At 51.5% G+C, this 21149-nt stretch overlaps 1 protein-coding gene across 2 annotated transcripts in view; it reads right to left on the bottom strand.

Annotated features, from left to right (window-relative positions):
- Positions 1–21149, bottom strand: part of cpamd8 (C3 and PZP like alpha-2-macroglobulin domain containing 8) — a 56675-nt gene that overhangs the window by 32951 nt on the left and 2575 nt on the right. For both annotated transcript variants that reach the window (XM_088621917.1, XM_088621918.1), the window contains exons 2-20: positions 16819–16970; positions 15268–15290; positions 13869–14034; positions 12758–12810; positions 12038–12055; positions 11387–11441; positions 11025–11138; positions 10447–10531; positions 9611–9719; positions 9009–9236; positions 7300–7470; positions 6780–6908; positions 5365–5557; positions 4980–5155; positions 4437–4586; positions 4088–4249; positions 3147–3289; positions 2595–2657; positions 254–485 (exon numbers count right to left, since the gene is read on the bottom strand). In XM_088621917.1, coding sequence (XP_088478043.1) covers positions 254–485; positions 2595–2657; positions 3147–3289; positions 4088–4249; positions 4437–4586; positions 4980–5155; positions 5365–5557; positions 6780–6908; positions 7300–7470; positions 9009–9236; positions 9611–9719; positions 10447–10531; positions 11025–11138; positions 11387–11441; positions 12038–12055; positions 12758–12810; positions 13869–14034; positions 15268–15290; positions 16819–16970 — 2422 coding nt within the window. The remainder of the gene's footprint in view (positions 1–253; positions 486–2594; positions 2658–3146; positions 3290–4087; positions 4250–4436; positions 4587–4979; positions 5156–5364; positions 5558–6779; positions 6909–7299; positions 7471–9008; positions 9237–9610; positions 9720–10446; positions 10532–11024; positions 11139–11386; positions 11442–12037; positions 12056–12757; positions 12811–13868; positions 14035–15267; positions 15291–16818; positions 16971–21149) is intronic.

The following is a 21149-nucleotide window of genomic DNA, read 5'->3' as shown; positions in this document are numbered from 1 at the left end:
ATTATGATGATGATTATTATTATCTTCCAAAAAGTTTCTGTGCTAGAGAGAACTCCGCTAAGTTGTCACATTGATACAGATCTGTCTGGCTGATGCGTTTATCCAAACAGACTTTTGCCCCCCACTCATACAGCTGGGTCTGGGTGAGGTATCCAGCTCAGGGGAACAGCAGCTGGGGCTCGGACCCACAGCCTTCCAGCTGGTAGCGTTTAGCCCTAGCCCATGCCCCTCTGCCCCAGCCTCTCCGCCTCACCTCGGCACAGGTGGGCAGGTAGTTGTAGACTGTGAGGAGGACCTTGGTCTGCTCCCCCCGGATCACGCTGTAGGGGAGGGTGAACTCCACAAAGAAGGGCTTGAATGAGCGCAGCTCCGCGCTCTGGGCCAGGCCCAGCCCCTGGGTCTCCGACAGGCCGATCGCCTCCGCCACCCAGGTGGTGATGGAATCCGGGACGTCCAGCCTCAGCTCGGCTTCTCCGGTGACGTCACTGCGAGTGAAAGAGGGCGGGCGCTGGATTTATTCATTTTCAGCTTCGTCGGATTCGAGAGCTCTCGCCTCTTGCTCAAGTGCTTTGCTAGCTTCTGCGGAGCTGCACACACATGGCACATGTCTGTCTCTGGACAGGACAGAGCTCAGCTGAGACCCAGAGACAGAGCTGGGTGCAGAGGAACGACCAGGACAAGGTGTCTCTCAAGCGTATGATACCACAGCACCGGTGACCGAAACTCTTGACCCTCTAGGAACCTAAACCCCTCCGCCTAATTTCTCTTGCATATGACAGTAAGATGATGCCCTGCAGCAGTGCAATTGCTCCTCCTAGATACTTAACAGTTTCATGGGTACTTTGTAATAATAATAATAATAATAATAATAATAAATTTTATTTTATATAGCACCTTTAAAGGTGGCTTCTCAACGCGCTTTACAGAATGACAAATAAAAAGAACACACAAAATTAAACACAATTACAATATACAGAGGAGACCGTGGATGGTGGTACTAAGAAAAGCAGAGGGGTGAAGAATGGAACCAGTTAAGTAAAGGCTCTTCTAAAGAAGAAGGTTTTGAGTCTGGATTTGAAGGAGTTTAGAGAAGGTGACTCTCTGATATCCTTGGGGAGAGAGTTCCAGAGCTTGGGGGCATAACAGGAGAAGGCCCTGTCACCCATACAATGTAGACGGGCTTGGGGGGCAGTAACAAGAGCAAAATTGGAAGAGCAAAGGTTGCGAGGTGGGGAGTAGGGCGATAATAGTTCAGACAGGTACTGAGGTGCCAAGCCATGCAGAGCCTTATAGGTGAGCAGGAGGATTTTAAAGTCTACACGAAATTTGACCGGAAGCCAGTGCAAGGACTCCAGGATAGGAGTAATGTGTAGGATCAGTATGCCAATTACCACGCAGGGTGTTGCTACAGCGGAGCAGGCCGATTTGGAAACAGCCCTGGCTATTCATTATAAGTTTCTATTGCCTGATCTATAAAGTTTAGAAACAGTTCTGGGACTCCGGCTGCACAGCAGTCCAAGCCATTCCACGTTTTACCAGTGGCACGGCTCGGACTGTAGGGAAGCTAACGCCAGCTGCCGGACACTTCATGCTTCTTACTGCATGTGAAATAAATCTGCTTCGACAGGCGCAGGGCCGTTAGTTGTGCAGTTGATGAGAAAGGAAAGACAGCCCGGGGCAGAAAGACCCGAAACGGATCGCGCCGCTGCCCAACGGGAGCCGGGCTCCTTCCCTCGCTGAGCCACGGAGGGAGAAGCCAGCCGCCTTCGGAGAGCCCAGGCGCAAGAGAAGGGCGCGCCGCGTGACCGGAGAAGCTCTTATCCGTGTGCTGCAGTGCCCTTCGCTCCCTTCTCCCCCTGCTCCGAATCCTGGAATCGCTCCAGATTCCATGCACCCGCACAGCTTCCGGCACCTCCGTCTCGCCCGCCGCGCCCCGGTCCCAGGCTCCTCCGGGACGACAGCCCACGAGCAGCAACAAGGTTTTTCCTCTCACACATGAGAGCACTCACGACTCTGGGCGAGGGCCAAAATATGTGATCCGTGTAACCATTCGCTCCTCCAGAGCATCGGGGGGGGAGAGAGAGGGAGAGGGAGAGGAGGATCCGAAACAAAAGGAAAAGACCGGGAAAACAATCCTGGTGTTTAAAAACACATACCTGCCTATCCGTGAGGAAAGTCGTAAAAATGTGATTATTGCCGTTACAAACTGTATATTGCAGTATACACTGGGATTGATGCAATATACAGGAGACAAACATCTGGCCTTGGGCATCACAGGAGGCCCTGCTCGGACGCTCATGCACAAGGCTGACATGAATAGTTTCTTTTCCACTGCAAGTTCACAAGTATTCCAGGCTGTAAACGGGTGTCCCCCTCTGGGCTGGGCATGTGCAATCTTAACTCCCCCTTATTTCAGCTGGTGCAGCAGTTTCTCTCCCCCCCCCCACCAGATCTGCGTGCTGTGTGTCACTCAGATGGGAGCTGCACTTCAGCTGGGGGGGAGTGACGTAATATGCAAAGCGCTTGATTAATTGTGATGTGAACCTAGAGGGCCCAGAGTGTCTGAGTCGGGCCGAGCCGGGCCGAGCTGGTACCTGACATTGAGGCAGCGCCAGACCCACGTATCCGGGAAGAAGGACCGTCTGCGCCTCTCGGCTCTGCAACACAACACAACAGAAACCCGTCGCTTTCATTTCTGTTGATCTCCCTTCAAATTCCTGGTGCTCCAGCCATTCATCCATCCCTCCGTGTCCTAACGGCTATCCAGTACAGGGTCGCGGGGCAGCTATCCCAGTAAGCAACGGGTGCAAGGAGGGGTACACCCTGGACTGGTCGCCAGTCACAAAGGGCACACAGACCAATAATTACAAACACACACTCACACCTAGGGCCAATTTTCCCAGAAGCCGATTAACCTACCAGACTGTGGGAGGAAACCCACTCGAACATGGGGAGAACATGCAAACTCCACGCAGACAGCACCCCAGACTGCGGAATTCAATCCGGTGCCCCAGCGCCACGGGGCAGCACCTCTCTCCGCTGAGCCGGCCCTGCTTTCATCCGATCCCACGCAATCCCAAATATCCCACATCCCTGTTCCCGCTTATCCCCGATGTCCAGCTGCGGTGCTAGCGCCCCCTCGTTACCTCGCCGCGGCGCGGGGGTGCATGCCGGCCACCAGCGTGCCCGTGTGCGGCTGGAAGGCGGGCACGGCCTCGTCGGTGTACATGCCCTCGCTCTGCCGGTGATTCAGGCTCACCAGGTCCGTCATGACAACCAGCCCCGTCTCCTAGACGACCAGCAGACAGCACGCGTCAGGGGGCAACAGCGGCCCGGGTGTTACCATGACTACCGGACGAAGGGATTCAACCTTGCAGAGCAGAAGAGGGTCGCACCTCTTCCCTGAAAGTCACAGGGGTGCACAGGTCTCCCCACATCACTAAATACCAATGGAACAAGTGTCCTGTTTCACCGATGAAGCCAAACAGTTGGGTCAATAAATTAAGAACGTGGATAGAACAAAGACCCCCTGCAGGATCAATGTTGTTCAGTTCAACTCCTGTTTTTTTAATTTTAGAACTTAAGATCAGGTCACTGTATTGGCCCTGTACAATTTCTTGCATTAGGAATTTGTCTTTTCACATACCCCAGCTTGCTCTCCATGAGACACACAGACAGGGAGAGAAGCTGGGGGTCAGAGCGCAGGGTCAGCCATTTATACAGCGCCCCTGGAGCAGCTGGGGTTAAGGGCCTTGCTCAGGGGCCCAACAGAGTAGGATTCCTCTGCCGGCCGCGGGATTTGAACCTGCAACCATCCAGCCACAGGTGCAGATCCTGAGCCACAGAGCCACTTGTTGAATTCAGAAGGTATTTCTACTGCCCTTTGGATGGGACACACACCAGGGAAAGATCCGCACTGATTATAGGTCACTGGCTCAAGGATCAGTTTGGAACAATTAATCAATGAGGTCAATTAAGCAATTAAGAGATGGCCAGGAAGAAAAGCCCAGACACAGCCCCCCTGCTGTAAAGGCAGTCCTGTCAAGTAACCATGCTGCGGCGCAGGGGGCGGGGCCCTCAGACTCACAGTGAAGGCAAAGCGGGCGTCCTTGGCGATGTCCCAGTGCCATGGAAACACAGAGGACCTCCGGCGTCGCCGTGACGACAGCCCCGGCCACCAGAAGTGCCCCTCATCCTTTGGGATTCCAAAGGCATCCGAGACGTCGAACTCCCTGAGCTCCTGAAAGACCTGGAGGGAGAATAAGGAGCAGACAGTACAGCACAAACTGATGGAACACCTAAGGCCAATGCTCCCCGGTAATTTAGTCCGGCTATGTCTAGTACTGTAATGCCTTATTTTAATTTATAGTTAGCTTCTTTATAATTAATGTAATAACTTAGTTTGAGTTCAGGTCCAGTACCTCTTTCTCACTTACCTTGTCCTTGGTGAGCTGGAAGCCAGGTTTCAGGAGATACAGGCTCTTGTCCACTGCAGCCACACAGACACAGGAGCCCTTCTCCCCTCGGACACGGATACTGACCGAGTCTCCTGGCATCGACTCATTTGTGGACAGAGAGATGGACACCTGCAGATGGACAGACAGTGATGTCCTTGATCCTCTATAGATATTGAAGCATCACCGCCATAGAGCACCCCAGTCCCCGCCACACACCCCAGGTTCCACCACTCACTCCAGTCCCCATCACACACCCCAGTCTCCACCACTCATGCCAGTCCCCACCACACACCCCAGTCTCCACCACAGTCCAGTCTCCACCACACACCCCAGTCTCCACCACTCACCCCAGTCCCCACCACACACCCCAGTCTCCACCACTCATGCCAGTCCCCATCACACACCCCAGTCTCCACCACAGTCCAGTCTCCACCACTCACCCCAGTCCCCGTCACACATGCCAGTCTCCAGAGGCCTGATGGACCACATTCAGGAAGGACGGTGTGGACAGTATACACGTGCCTGGTTCTCGAAGGCGGGCTGCACGGGGAGCTGGATACTGTCCGTCACACCCTCGCCGTTGTCCCGCACGTAGTAGACCAGCAGGCGACTGAGCGGGGCCATGGCGGGCGTCACGAGGAACCCCAGCACCGCCACACAGCTGTCTGTCTCCTCCGGCAGCGGCGGGGGAGCTGCCCCTGGGCGGGGCGGAAAGAGAGAGTGAGAGGCGTCCCTCGGCTCACCCCCTTAGTTTTCATTCTCCAGATCTCCAGATCCTTCAAAGCCTTTGCAAACGTTTTGACCGTCTTAATCGAACCCAGCAGGAGGAACCTACCTCTGCATTAAAAATCCTCCAGAGGCTGCAATGAGCAACTCTGTTGCCTGTGTGGACAGGCTAGACACTCACCAGAAGCGCTAGGGGGCGCTGTGGTGTGGATGTTCTTGTCGAAGGTTACAGCAGCCCTCTTGCCCCGGTACTGAGTGATATTGGCGGGCTGGAGCCCAGATTGGATGATGTTGCCGCGGGAAGCAATCTCGTAATGCAGAGAGAAGTTGCACGGGCAGGTGGACTTGAGAGCAATCTGGGCCTCCCGACCCACCTACACAGAGACCCACAAGCACGACAGGAGCAAACATGGTGAAATATTCCGAACTGCGTGTCCATGCCTTCAGACAGACAGCCCTGCAAGGCTAAATGCTTAAACTAGTCCCTTAATTCTGGTTGTGGAAGAGGATGGGCTACATTGAACTGTGCGATGTGCCCTGAAGCTCTGCACTGATAAACTGGACCAGAATTCCCTGCTGTCTGGGGGTCCAGTAAACATCCGATCAGATTTGAGGGGGTCTTGAGCCTTAATCCTACTAATTTCTTAAATTGCTCAACAAATCAGGGAACCCCCTATCCTAGATCTGTAGGACTACTGTTTTAGCAGTCTAGATAGTTTTTTTAAAAAATGCCAACACATTTAAAGCTGCAAGAAGCTGCAAGCTGAACTGATCTGATTAAGGCATTTAACTTGCTGATGGACACTAGAGTCTTTCCCCATTCTTCCCAGTAGTGGAGCACAGCTCCCGTAGGTTTTACAGGACTCCTTAAAACCAGAACAGGCTGGAGATTTGAAGCGAAGGGTTACACTGGTCCAGTTAAAGGGGAACTGAACTGCAACACTATTTTTATATTTCGGGTTTAGAAAGATTTGGCACTTCCAATCACAATGAAAGCAGCAACGTGCAAAAACCCCAATTTACAAAATAGACCATTTCCAGGTATGAGCAGCGCCATCTTCAGCGATTCAGAACGAGGCAACAAAATGTCCGGCGACGTGTTGCGGTCCTGTGATATTGTAAACCGGCAGGCTTGTGAATACACCTCTTCTAATCCAATAGCAATATTGCTCTTGACTTCGAGATGGTTTCGCAGAGAAATACCACTTTTTAACTCTGCATGCAGATCACATTGTGACATTTCTGTGGTGGAATGTCTGCTGCACAACCTGTGCTCATTAATTTGATTCGCTCGCACATCACATTACAGGGACTAGTGAGCAGGAAGGGCTGCTTCAGTTCACAATTTGTGGGAACTTGAATGCAAGACCATGGTGACTGATAGTACTTTCACCAAGTTCACGATTCTGCGCTTAATTTGAAGGTTTGTAAATTTCTTCTATACCATCAGTGAATTCATTTTGTTGCCGGGAGGAGAAATCGGGATTGCAGTGGCCCTTTGAGACCATCGGGCCCCAGGCCAGCACGTGGGCGAGACGTGGCTGGTGACACTCTCAGTGCCCAGGCCTCGGGCAGGTGAGATGGACAGGCGCGTACCTGCAGCGGTGCGCCAGGGCTCTGCAGCTGGAGGTGGCACTTGCTGGGGGAGTACCAGCTGCTGATGGACAGGTAGCTGGGCAGGTACTGGTCTCCTGCTGGCTGGCCGTCGATCGCCGTCACCTTGGTCTGGAGGAGTTTCACAGGGCAATGTGAACAACACGCGTGTCAAGCAGAGGGGCCTTTCCCTGTCCTAGGAGCGACGCTACTACTTGATCTCCTGACGAAGAAGTCTGAGGAAGACTCCACAGCTGAAACGTTATCTCTTTTCTTTTCCTTTCAGCATGGAATAAGCCTTTACCTAGTCCTACAGCACCTCACTCCCTCTTCATCAGACAGTGTTGGACAGAAGACTGGGAACAGTCCTACCCCTTCCTCTCACTCTGCTACACCTGCCCTGTAAGCCACTGACTCTGTTCCCCAACTCCGTCCCAAAAATCCCTCTTCCGAGTGATCGCCACTCGTCCACCTTCCGCTGCTCACTCGTCCCCCCCCACCCGCCAAACACCCCCCAACTGACCTCCAGCCAGACGTACTGGGCAGCCGTGGGGATGGAGGGGATCTCGAACTCCACCCGCCCGTCCCGGGACAGCAGCTCGCTGGTGTAGACGTTGTCCTTGGGCGTCAGCTCCGCCTTCACCCGCACTCGCACCCGGTCCGCGGGGCTGCCGTCCGGGTAGGTCACCTCCACCTGCGGAGGGCGCCCCCCCAGATGCAGCTGGTGGTCAGGGCGGCTACGACAAATTCTCCCCACCAGGGGGAGCCCTGGATTGCAAAGGACCGCCCTGCTCTGTGAGGTCCCCTTCCCCGTCTTAAGGGCTCAATTTCGCATGTGGAAAGCTACAGCTTTCCTGTTTCCCGGATCTTAATAAGTCGTGAACTGAAAGTCTCGATTACCTGCACGTTCCTGACAGGAAATGACCTTTCCACCCTCCTGAGTGTCTGACACTGTCTGCTATGTGATAATCCAGCTCCCTGCTGGCTGATTTATAGACCTGCCTGCTCTGCTTCAGTCCTTATGTAGGGGTGGCTGCTGTGCTGTATTTCCCATTAGGCGCTGTAGGCAGTGCAGGCACAGTACCTAGGGCCTGAGAAACTGTTAGGGCCTACGAAGGAGGGAAACACTAGTGACTGACGAAAAACGAGCTGAAACAACACGCTGGCGATCGACTCTCGTTTCTCCACATCAACAATCACGCGCTCTCGAGCAGCTGTTCTAGAAACTAGAAGTGTGGAAGTGATGGTTTCTCGACTCGCCCCATCAATCGCCTGGTTTAGCATGAGAACAGTTTAAAGAGCATCTTGTCAATCAACAAAATTCAACTGGCGTTGACCCCTCTCCTGGCACATTTTCGGAGTGAAAGTGCCGAGGGCCTACGAGCACCACAGTCCTGCCCTGGGTGGCTGGTCCGCTCCCCGCCTCCTGACTCACCAGCTGCTGGCTCCAAACCCCCTGTTCTATCCAGAGCCACCTCCACATTTCAGCTCGTTTTTTTTGTGCTCAGAAGACGTTTTAGAATGTGGACTTCTTATATCTCACCCTGCAGCTCCCAGCTGGCAGCCCACTGGAGCCCAGCAGGTGTGAGCCTGGTCAGTACCTGGAGGGGAGACTCCTGGGAAAGCTGAGGCTGCTGCTGGAAGAGGTGTTAGTGGGGCCAGCAGGGGGCGCTCACCTTGCAGTCTGTGTGGAGCCTAATGCCCCAGTATAGTGACGGGGACAGTATACTGTAAAAAGGCGCCATCCTTCAAATGAGACGTAAAACTGAAGTCCTGGCTCTTTGTGGTCATTTAAAATCCCAGGGTGTTTGTCAAAGAGTAGGGGTGTTACCCCAGTGTCCTGGCCAAATTTCCCCCTGGCCTTTACCCATCATGGCCTAATAATCCCCCTCTCTGAACTGGCTTCATCACTCTGCTCTCCTCCCCACTGAGAGCTGGTGTGTGGGGAGAGGACTGGAGCATCACCCAGGTGGGTGTGGAGGGGATCCCCATTCCCTGTACCGCGCTCTGAGTGGAGTGTCCAGAAAAGCGCTATAGAAGTGTGAGGATTATTCCTATTTCTATTCTCAAGGTCAAGGGATGCTTATTATTGTCTTACTGTCTGGAGCTGCTGACTTCAATGCTGCGATTTGTGTACATGAACCCCTGGGACGGACCCTGGTGCTCCCCCACCTCCCCCAAGAGGGTGTGTGCATGCTGGCGGACGCCCCAGTGTTCGCAGGTCTCCATTACCTTGCCTTTGTAGGGCAGGCCGGGCTTGAACAGCTTGCGGGTGTCCCTGGAGTACTTGATGTCGATGAGCTGCTTGTGCACCGGCGTGGAGTCGTCGAAGGTCACCTGCTGGCTCCCGTCGGCCGCGGTCACCGCCGCCCACATGTGCACCGTGCCCCGGAAGTGATCCGCCACGTCCAGGGGCATTAGCTCCTTCACGCAAAGGTCGAAGGTCGCGGAGCCGTCGATCTGGGTGGGGGGGAGGGCCGCAGAGAGGAGATGAGGTACACGCGCTGAGCAGGCTGGAACTGGAGGCTGAGCAGTGAATCATTCATTATTAATAATTAATTAAGGTTAAAATCATTTTGGGGGGCAGCTGGACATTTCAGCACGAGCTTCCAGAAGAATTGAAGACACGTGTGTGTGTTGTACAGGTGTCCTCTGCTCCTGTCCTGGCTGATCACATTATTCGGGTCAGATCTGCTGCACTGGTGTTGTCTATCCCCCGACCTGAGAAATATTCCTGGGTGGGAGTTGGGGATCCCCGCTAAATCCCCATTTATGAGGGGCTCAATGCCAAGACGGGCATCTCAGACTACCGCCTCCTCCGGTGCACCCCTCACCTCCATCGCCTTCGCCACGGAGTGCCCCACCTCGTGCCGGTAGTACCCCACTCCGTTCACTGTCATGTTCACCTTCAGCTTGCCTGTCACCGGCTTTCCAAAGGTGTACCTGAGAACGGCAGGGGGTGGCCACAGGGCCTCTTAATTACCGCCATTCCCACAGAATTGAGCACACAGGGCACACACACACACACACACACAGAGTACACACACACAGGGCACACAGAGTACACACACACAGGGCACACATACACAGAGTACACACACACAGAGTACACACGCACAGGGCACACACAGAGTACACACACACAGGGCACACACACACAGGGCACACACACACAGGGCACACACACACACAGGGCACACACACACACAGGGCACACACTCAGAGTAAACAGAGTACACACAGGGCACACACTCAGAGTACACAGAGTACACACAGGGCACATATACACAGAGTACACACACACAGAGTACACACACACAGGGCACACACGCACAGAGTACACACAGAGTACACACACACAGGGCACACACAGGGCACACACAGGGCACACACACACACAGAGTACACACACACAGGGCACACACTCAGAGTAAACAGAGTACACACAGGCCACACACACAGAGTACAAAGAGTACTCACAGGGTATACACAGGCCACACACACAGAGTACACATAGGGCGTACACACACTCAGTGTACACACAGAATACACACAGGGCACATATACAGAGGGCCATCAGTCACGTAAGTAGTTAAAGAACAGAAAAGCTCTGATCACATGACCTGTGTCGAGTCTTGGGCTCCACAGACGTGACGCGTCTCTGCCTCACCTGGCGCGGACTGTGGCCTTCTCACACGTGTTCAGATCGCGGATGTACCGCGGAGGATCGATCAGCAGCTCGAACTTCGGCGTGACTGGGGACGAAGAAGGCGATGAAAGTGCGACAGTCAGAGAGAGTTTCGAAAGCCCATGTGTGTCGAAAATAATGGGACAACTTGGAAATTGCAGAAAAAAAAGAGAAACAATTACTTGAGTGCTTTACAATGAAAAGAAATAATAGATGGACCCTTCTCTATATATATTTAGATCAAAGTATAAGATAGTCACAAATTAAATTTATTTACAATGAACGAATAAGAGTACAGATACACATTACACTTCCATAGGTTAGAAAAAACAGTTTTCTTGCAAACCAGATCATCCTACAGTTAACTACATGAGAACTATATCTATTTTATTTATAACCTATCTGCATCTATTTACTAACAACTTATGCAAGGATTTTTTCCCCCCCAAAAAAACAGGCTTTCAGTTTCAGTCTTAGTCCTCCCAGGCTGGTCCCCACATCCGCCAGAACAGGCTGGAGGAGGGGGCTCGGCTCACGCGATCTCTGCCTCCGGCACTCACTGTATTTCTGCACCTCAAAGGATTTGTTGTAGGTGTGGCCCTGCATGTCCACGAAGATAAACCACTCGCCAAACACGGGCTGGTCCGACAGGGGGAAACTCACGTTCACTATGCCTGAAAACACACACAACCGCCCACAAGAAACTGAGGAGAGGCCACAATTAACATTTATTATTCTTAGTTTTGAACATTTTAATCCTGAATCGTTTAAATGATGCAAAGAGGACAGATTAGATTATTAAGAGACAACTGAATATTTCCTGTCTGGTCCTGTTTGAATTGAAGTTCTACACAGATCTAGTGTATAAGTGTATTAGTTGACAGGACAGAGGCAACGAGACTTGCTTCCACACAGTGCTTACCACAGCAAACTGGCTTCAGATCTGTCCACTGAATCATCCTTGAACCCCTGGGATCCTGTGACCAATTACAGACAGAATATAAATCTTTTACATGTAACAGTGCCCATAACATGTGTCTGGGGTCTATTTTCACCTTGTGTGGAGTTTCATTTGGGTGGGGGTGGAGAACAGCAAATGGAAATGGTCTGAGAGTCTAAGTGATGCGAGACTGAAGACAGGAACAGACACGTGTGTGAGTGTGGGTGCACGCATGTTTGAGCGTGCTTGTGTGTTTGTGCGTGTGCACAAGCATGATTGTGTGCATGCATGTGAGTGTGCTTGTGTGTGTGTGCATGTGTGTGAGTGTGCTTGCGTGTGTGAGTGTGCTTGCGTGTGTGTTTGCACGCACAAAAGAAGTCCAATAACAGTCGTAAACAGAAACAACCCAGAAAAAAAAGAAGGAGGAATGAGGAAAATTAGGCAGAAATACAAACTGTGCAGACTCCCTGGGTCTGTTTACGATCAGCCCCCTCACACTATGCCCAGTCACCTTGCCAATTTAGCTCAATTACAAACTGTCTGTCCTTGCTGTGGGTGGGCACAAGAGAGCCGCGAAACGAGAGGGGGCCGTGCTGCCCACTGGGCCAACTGCCCAACAGCACCTCTACTCACCACGACGTAGGCATCGACCTGCAAAGAGAAGAGGCGACACAGGACGGGCTCACATTAGAGAGGCAGCGTGGGCCAGTGGCCTTCCCTCCCCCCCACCTGCCCTCACAATCGGCGGTCTGTGTGCGAGAGCGCGGCCCGGTGCCAGCGGCGAGCTTTGACAACGCCGCCGTCAATACGCGCCCTGTTCCCAGCCTCCACACACTCAGCACACGGAGAACCAGGTGGAACGTTGATCCTGCGCATTTCAGGCTGGGTTTGCTCGGCAGATACACTCATTCAGTGCCCACTGCAGCTCTTGCATGCTGTCCCAGCTGTGGGCGGCTGCCAGGGGCCAGGATTCACTGCAGACCACAAGCAAGTCGAGAGGGATCTGGACGCAGGTGGGTGTGCTGTGATCGTGCTGCCCCAGCTGGCTGCCCAGAGTCGCTTTGCTCAGGGTCATGCAAGTGAAAGCATGGTGTCTTCCTGCTGAAATTTACTTCCCCCTCCAGCTTTCTAGATACCAACAAGCCCTGTCCCTGACACCTGACAGACTGGGCATGAAGGGGTGTAAAAAACACCTGGTTCTAAGAAGCAGACATCCACATCCTATAAAAATGTCTGAAACAAACAAAATCCACATCCACTTCCTGGCTTGGCTGTTTCTGCCTTCCTGATCTGTTTTCATCTGCAGGATCGTGCGCAAAACCCCGCGTTGCCCCGAGATAAAGGTCTCGTTACCTTGTCCCTGGCTGGCCGCAGGTCAGGGGTGACGGAGAAGATGTTCACGAGCACTAGAGGAGGACAGAGCACAGAGAAAGGCTTTAGGAGACGAACACGGCACGGATAACTCCGCAAAAGGTCCTGCTCCACACCCTGGGGTGTTCCCGGAAAGAGACAGCAAATGTTCTGCAGTGGAATCCCAGCATAAGGAGTGCTGGACTGCTCTGCGTGGAGTATTTAAGGTGAGTTTTCCCTCCTGTGATCCCTATCCGTAAATTCTCATCTTATCTCTCATCTGAAAGCACTTTCAGGCCTTCGGAGCAGAGTTAAACTGGTCCCTCTGAGCCTTAAAGAGGAGCTGCCACGCCATTTTTATATTTCAGGGTTCGAAAGAATCGCCATTGATGAGTGCACTTCAAACCACAGTAAAATGTACACAGTAACATGTAAAATCTCCAATTGACATCGCAAAATAGACTAACTCTCCAGGTGAGCCCTGGACTATGTTCAGAACGAGGCAACAAAACGTCCGGTGAGGTGACGTAGCCCTGTTAAAATTGTCAACCAGCAGGCTTGTGAATACATCTTTTTTTAATCTAATACAAATATTGCTCTGGGCTTCGAGATGGTTTTGCAGACAAATACTACTTACTTGTAAACTCTGCCTGTAGATCACGTTGAGCCATTTCTGCGGTGCAATGCTGGCTGCACAACCTGTACCTACGCGCTCATGTATGGTGTTACATCAGCCATCACAGGAAGGGATGCTTCACATCACAATTCGTGGGAGCTCTCACTCTCGCCCGTGGTGACGCCAGGGGTTTGCGACAACGTGGCGACTTAAAGTACTTTCCCAAAATTCCCGATTCTGTGCTTCATTTGAAATCTGTACAGTTTTTCGATAGCGTCAATGAATTCATTTTGTTGCCGAGATAGAGTCACCGGTCGGAGAAACTGGGACTGCAGCTCCTCTTTAACCTCACAGGTTTGACTCTTCCTCGCTCTGCAGACGCTGACACTTACGGAGGACTCCAAACCCTGCTGGACTGCAGCTCTCGAAGAGCGCAGTCCCTGACACCGTTCAGCGCGAGAGAGAGAGAGAGAGAGAGAGAGAGAGAGAGGCACAGACCTTTCTGCCGGGGCTTGTACACGGGCTTGTCGGTCTGGATGAAGACTGCCGCGCCCTTGCTGTCCACGGTCACGGTGGTGTAGTTGTGGAAGATGTAGCCCTCCTCTGTCAGGTGGCGGTTGCCCCACACCTTGAGATGAGCCTGTCCGCGCAGGCCAGGAGGTACCTGGGTAACGGCACCACACGGGAACGCGATCAGAGAGAATGGCGCCACGGCTTCCACCGACAGCGCCCACACTGACTTCAAGACACCACACACACTCACACACGACACAGGGATTTAAATGGCATAAGACACCAAAAGGAGCGGCACGGTCTGGGTGGAGTTTGCATGTTCTCTCCACGTTTGTGTGGGTTTCCCCCAGGTGCTCTGGATTCCCCCCACCGTCCAAAGACATGCTGGGCGGCTAATTGGCTTCTGGGAAAACTGACTCTGGTGTGAGTGTGTGTGTGTTTGTGTCAGTGCGTGGCCTGCGATGGACTGGCGTCCCGACTACGGTGTATCCTACCGAGCGCCCATGGCTTGCCAGGATGGGCTCTGGCACCCACCAGCTGGACACAGTGGACAGAAAATGGGTGGACACAATGAACACTATTGTGGAAATTGCTGCCTGCACTTTGTGTGAAGTTAGGAGTTGATTCTGGAGAAGCGAAGGCCGAGGCCATGAGCTCTGAGAGAGGAGCTATCCAAGGTCCAGCGTGCAGTCCGTCGTGGGACTTGGACCTGGGTCACACACAGAGCAAGAGGACGCTGGAGAAACGGCCAATATCGCCACCCCCAGATCCACCACACAGCACAGGTCAGAGCACAATCATACCGAAAACGAAACAGTCTAACGCAAGTCAAAACAGAGAAATTGACAAACTCATTCCAATTGACAATTGACAAACTCATTCCCGCTGCAACAAACTCACAAAGTCATGCAAACATTCAAGGCTGCTTTGACATGGACTAAAACAGCTTCTGCACAATCCAGCACCTGTTCTGAAACATAACATACAGTAGGAAAGTTTTCCAATGAGAGGGACCATTCAGGTAATCTGCCTCATTTGGCTTTGAGGAGAAGCCTAGAAGCAGGCAGCAGGTATAACCTGGAATGGATGAGACCGCTGTGCAACAACACTCTTAGCTTTTCAGTTCTGGCTCTGTCAGAAATGACTTCGGGAGGGTGAGGCTCGGGGGTGGAAGCACACACACACACTCACAGAAACACTCAGAGAAACTAGAGGGAGCCGGAGTTCGCCAGCTCGCTCTGGTCTCCTTCAGCGCAGGGGAGACTCAGCCAGGCAAACGGACACATTCCACCTGTCATCTCCACATACCTGGAGAGCAGATAAACAAGCCAGGAGCAGGCAGCTGGATCTGGATAATCTAGGGCATTAGAAGCCAGGAACTCACCTTTAATTTGATTGTGCCTTTGTCTGAAATCAAAAACAGAGGAAGAAACATCATTCATCAGGAAATGAGGGCTTGTAGTCCGTTTGGTATATTTTAAGAATTGAGAAAAACATGAAAAGGGTGCAGAAGTTTTATGTATACAATATGGGTTCCTTCAGGGGTTCTGGGGGGGCTGGGAGCTGGTATATAGCTCCCCCGTGACTGAACTCTTGTTTGATCTCTCTTGCCATGAACACAATTACCCCTTGTGGGCGCTCGGCCTCAGTAAGGTCTTTCAGAGACTTGTCACCTCGAAGCAAAGGCAGCTCTTAATAAGATCACCTCTGTGCCTTCGCCCCTGCTCAGCTGCATCCCAACCTGTTAGTTCATTACATTGCCGATTCTGCATGATCCAGTGCCAACAGTTCACTAAGTGCGGACACGAACGCACTGGATCGCACGAACACACAAGAATTCTCACGAGGAGCACAGCAATTTGGAAAATTGGAATCGGCTCGTTACTGCCGATGTTACTCCCTCCCGGTCTGCAACTGTCCAGCTGTCTACCGGAGCAGAACGAGGGCCGTTTCTCAAGTGGCACGCCGAGAGTCGCCAACAGGACAGCGTGCCGCAGGGTGGGCGGGCACCAGGGGAAAAATCTGTAAGGGGGCGTCTGAAATTCTGAGGGGGGGGGCGGTGATATTTCAGTTGAAATGGAGCCATTGCAACTACCCAGGTGAAATCTCACAACCATGCCACTGATGAGTGCTTCATGATAGAAGATAATGACGGGCAATCTGGCATTTAGCGATGAAGTACACTTTCACATTCATCAGCCCCCTTGCGGCTATTATTGCCTGGAGCAATTACAATTAGTTTGATGGTAATGAGGTTCTGAATCGTTAAGAAAAATAGTTGTAAAAACAACAGAAAGCACAAACTTCTATAACTACAGTCCTAGTTTTATAACGATTGTAAGTATAAGGATAAACTACTGGCAAGGGATCATGTCCACCTGATCAAACAAGATCGTAATAATGTTGAATAATAATGTCCCAGTAACGTAGACACTATGGAATAGGTGCCGTTCCTGGACGGATAGCCCTCCTGCACATCAAACTGTCCGATGTAGTAGTAACTGTGAATTCGGGGTTAGTGTCGTTATCTGACCACTGACAAAGTACTATTTTTTAGGGCACAAGTTAAGTAAGCATTCCAAAATTGTTCTGTCCAAAACTGAGGGGGCGGGGCAGTTTTTCAGTTGAAGGGGCGACGCCCCCTTTTGCCCCGCCCCCCGTGGCACGGGGTCTGGCGTGCAGCAGTTGACAATGTGAGACACATTGACATCATCGGCAAGCCCTGAGACGCCTGGCAGGTCATCGCGATCATTGCCGCACCCGAGTCCAAGAAAAAGCCTACTCGCCTCGTGCCCGCCTCGTCTGCCAACACCGTGCCACCCTGAGGGAGCTCTGGTCCCCACTGGCTAACGATGCGGTTTTCCCACCCAAGTGCCAACCCACTGAACCAGCCTGCCGCAACACAGCCGGAGCCGAGCCGCGTGGCCAGACTCACCCAGCACTGTCCCATGGCTGCTGGCCACCACCTCCCCTTTCACCCACAGCTGCACCTGCACCCTGGTCTCCTTCACGGGGTTGAAGATGGTCACGCTCACAGACTCCTCCACATCTGCGCGGAACACCGAGGGCGCCGCGATCAGGTAGCCCCTGGGGGGAGACAGAGAGAGGGGGAAAGGCGGCACCGGTGAGCCTGGCCAGAGGGAGGAGCCTCTCTGCAGAAGGAGAGCCTCACGTCATCACTGTTCACCGGAACAACACGCTGTCAAGGAGGCTGGAGGAGAAAAAGACTGGTCCTCTCTACTCCTCCAAACTATTGGATACCGAGACCAAGTATGGTGGAATAAGGCCAGTGCCTGCAGGGTTTTCACTTATCGCTGTCACTTTGTCTCTCTTGCCGGATTTAGGTCTGAAATTGGACTCGTTAAGTCTGGTGTTCCGCAGGGCTCAATACTGGGCCCCTTACTTTTCAGCATCTACATGTTTCCACTTGGTCAGCTTTTAAGATCACATGGTCTCAACTATCATTTCTACGCTGACGATACTCCAATCTACATCCATACCAAACCTGACACTGATGTGGCTGTCTCTATTCTATCTAATTGCATCTCCTACATAAAAACATGGATGATGCGAAATGTCCATTCATCTAAACTGTGACAAGACTGAAGTCATGCTTATTGGCACCCTCCATCAACTTTGTAAAGCCAGTCCTGTAACCCTGTCTGTAGATGGGTCTGTACTTGAGCTTCAGTCTAAATTGAAAAACTTGAGGGTGATATTTGATTCAGGCTTGACATTCGACCCACATATGCAGCATATTGTCAAAACATCTTTCTTTCACCTCAGAAATATCGCTAGACTACGTCCTGTGTTATCACTAACTGTGGCTGAAAAGCTGATCAACACATTTGTGTTCTCCCGAATCAACTACTGTAATGCTCTACTCGCTGGGGTTTCTAAATCCACATTAAACAAACTCCCAGTATGTCCAGAATTTGGCAGCCAGAATCCTGACCAGGTCTAGTGCAAGTGAACACATTACTCCTATCCTGGAGTCCTTGCACTGGCTTCCGGTTAAGTTTCTTGTCAACTTCAAAATCCTCATGCTCACCTATAAGGCTCTGCATTGCTTGGCACCTCAGTACCTGTCTGAACTTTTATCGCCCTACTCCCCACCTCGCAACCTTCGCTCTTCTAATTCTGCTCTCCTAACTGTCCCCCAAGCCCGTCTACACTCTAGGGGTGACAGGGCCTTCTCCTGCTCCACCCCAGTGCTCTGGAACTCTATCCTCAAGGATATCAGAGAGTCACTTTCTCTAAACTCCTTCAAATTCATACTCAAAACCATCTTCTATAGAAGAGCCTTTACTCAACTGGTTCTGTTCTTTACCCCTCTGCTCCTGCTGTACTCAGTACCTCCATCTACTGTCTCCTCACGTTGTGCATATCTTGTGTATTTATTTTTTGTTTTCATTCTGTAAAGCACTTTGAGAAGACACCTTTAAAGGCAATATATAAAATAAAGTTTTTTAAGATGATGATGATTAATTATTATTATTATTATTATTATTATTATTAAAATGAGACTTAAAAGATGTATTCTTCCTGCCTGACATATAACCTGTTGTCTTGAGCCTGTCTCTAAAGATGACAGACGGGCCTACACTGCCCTTTGCTTTTATTAGAGGGGAACTGAAGAGCTATTTTTATATTTCTGGGTTAAAAAGAATCAACATTGATGAGCCCATTTCAAACCATAATGTAAGTAAAATGAACACAGTAACTTCCAAAACCTCAAATTTCCATCACAAAATAGATTAAATTTCCAGGTAGGCGCAGCGCCATGTTCTGCGATTCAGAACGAGGCAGGGTGACATGTTGTGGCCCTATTACACTGTAAACCAGCAGGCTCGTAAACACATCTCTTGTGATCCAATAGAAATATTGCTCTTGACTTGGAGACCGTTTTTCCGACAAGTACTGCTTGTTACCTCTGCAGGCAGATCACGTTGGGACATTTCTGGGGTGAAATGTCTGCTGCACAACCTGTACTTATTTGCAGGTACATACCACTACTGTAGTTATTACAAGGACTAGTGAGCAGGAAGGGCCGCTTCATCGGCGCAATTCGTGGGAGCTCTCGCTCTCGCCCGTGGCCAGACAGGGGTTTGCGACAACATGGCGATTTACAGTACTTTCACAAAGTTGACGATTTTGTGCTTAAATCTGAATTTTTTCCATTTTTCTATACTGTCAATGCATTTCAGTGCCGGATTTCCCATTGGGCCCTGCAGGTACAGCGCCTAGGGCCTATGAAATTTAGGGCTTACGAAGAAGGGAAACACTAGTGACTAATGAAAAACGAGCTGAAACAACACGCTGGCGATCGACTCTCGGTTCTCCACATCAACAATCACACGCTCTCTAGCGGCTGTTCTAGAAACTAGAAGTGTGGAAGTGATGGTCTCTCGACTCGCCCCATCAGTCACGGGGTTTAGCATTAGCACAGTTTAAAGTGCATCTTGTCAATCAACAAAATTCAACTGGCGTTGACCCCTCTCCTGGCACAACTCAGAGTGAAAGTGCCCGGGGCCTACGAGCACCACAATCCGGCCCTGATGCATTTCTTTTGTTCCTGAAATTTAATAGCCAGTCTGGGAACTTGGGCCTGCAGTTCTCCTTTAAGACTGAGTCCTGGACTGTCTGCCTGGTGGGTCTGTCAAACTAGACTGTAGTCCAAGCTGTGACTCTGGTTCAGTCTGCTGCACCACGGCCCCCCAGTCACTTCTGTGGCCCAGGAACTGATTCCACACAGTCACTCTGAAGGCTCAGCTGGAGTGGAAGCCTGCTGTCAGCAGGGTCAAAGGGCAAAGGTCAGGCCTCCCTTCTCTAAATAAACATTCTGAAAAGGTCAAGTTAGGTCAAGGTGCTTGGATGGCAATCAGGGTGGGGGTGCTTTGTGTAACGGAGTCAGCCATTAGATACCCAAATCCCTAGGAGACAGAAACATTCCTACTCCTCTCCTTCTCCTAACTCTCAGTGAGTTCAATCCTGACTGATCCTGCTGAGCACTTGTTGATAAGAGCTCCGATCTGCTGTGCAAGAAACAATAATTAGATTTAAAAAACACAGAGCTGCCCCTCTATTTAGCACTGCTTCGGGCAATTAAACACAATTTGCACGCACACGCAGCACTTAGGAGGAGGAGAATCAGAAGTGTGAAATAACACCACAATACAGGTCTTTGTCTTTGCAAAATTGTATCGTATATCTTGTAACGCAATTTCACTCCAGAGGCACCAGTGCCACTCCGAGAGAGCGCGTGGCTGGGGGGAGATCAGCAGGCAGCTCCAGTGCTCCCCAGCACGGAGGTACTCCATCACGAAAGACAAGCGGGTGTTTTGCATCGGAGATTCAGGTGGGGGTGTCGGGTACGAGGCGCCTATTGGTTCTTTTGGGAAGCACTATATCTGAAGATCAACAGCTTCGCCACGCCTCCGATCTGCACAGGCCGCTCGGAGAGAGCTCCTGTGGGGCTGCTGCTTGTGCCGGAACTTGGGAGACATTTCAAATGGAAGGGGCGGGTCACATGAGTGGGTTTTTTTTTTCATTCTGTCATTTCACTGTCCGCTGGGACACCGTGCCCGGGGCGCCAGGTCACCCGGGTGGGATTACTGTAGCCCAAATGCCATTTAATTCCCTGACAATTCGGAGAAAATCTGGGAATGTGGTGGGCAGCTAAGAGAATATAACAAAGGTAAACACAGCCTCTTTATCCCCGCTGTACTAACGGCAGCATTTTCTATGGTTCACTAATCTGGAAAGCTCTTGGCAGACCAACCGATATTCCTTCGCAATTAATGCAGGAAACAGCAGCCAGCGGCTCGGGATGAAGTTCTGGCATGCTGCAGACAGGTGGTGGAAGCACGGGAATTTCATAGGCCAGATCAGTCGATCACAGCACAGCGCGGCATCCCGGAGACCCGATCAATCAAACACAGCGCAGGGCAGTCTTCCAACGCCGAGCATGACAGACACCCCACAACAACACAGCCCCCCCCCCGAGCACCTCTTCCCCGGCCCGGGACGCAGGAGACCCGAGGGGGGGGGGCGTATTTACTTCAAAAAGGAAACGTTTCCCAGACACCTCGTCACAAAGTCTGCTGATGATGACCGGGATGGTTATCTAAATGTCATGACAACTGTTAAGCAGAAACCGACCACAAACACAACACAACAAAAAATAATACTAGGCTCAGCACTGCGGGGACTCTTAATAATATTAACATGAATAATGACATTATTTCGAACTAGTGCATCGTATCA

This window comes from Lepisosteus platostomus, chromosome 27 (genome assembly GCF_059453375.1).
Source record: "Lepisosteus platostomus isolate fLepPlt1 chromosome 27, fLepPlt1.hap1, whole genome shotgun sequence".
NCBI classification, from domain to species: domain Eukaryota; kingdom Metazoa; phylum Chordata; class Actinopteri; order Semionotiformes; family Lepisosteidae; genus Lepisosteus; species Lepisosteus platostomus.
The sequence above is the reverse complement of the archived record's forward strand: the minus strand, read 5'-3'. Positions and strand labels throughout refer to the sequence as shown.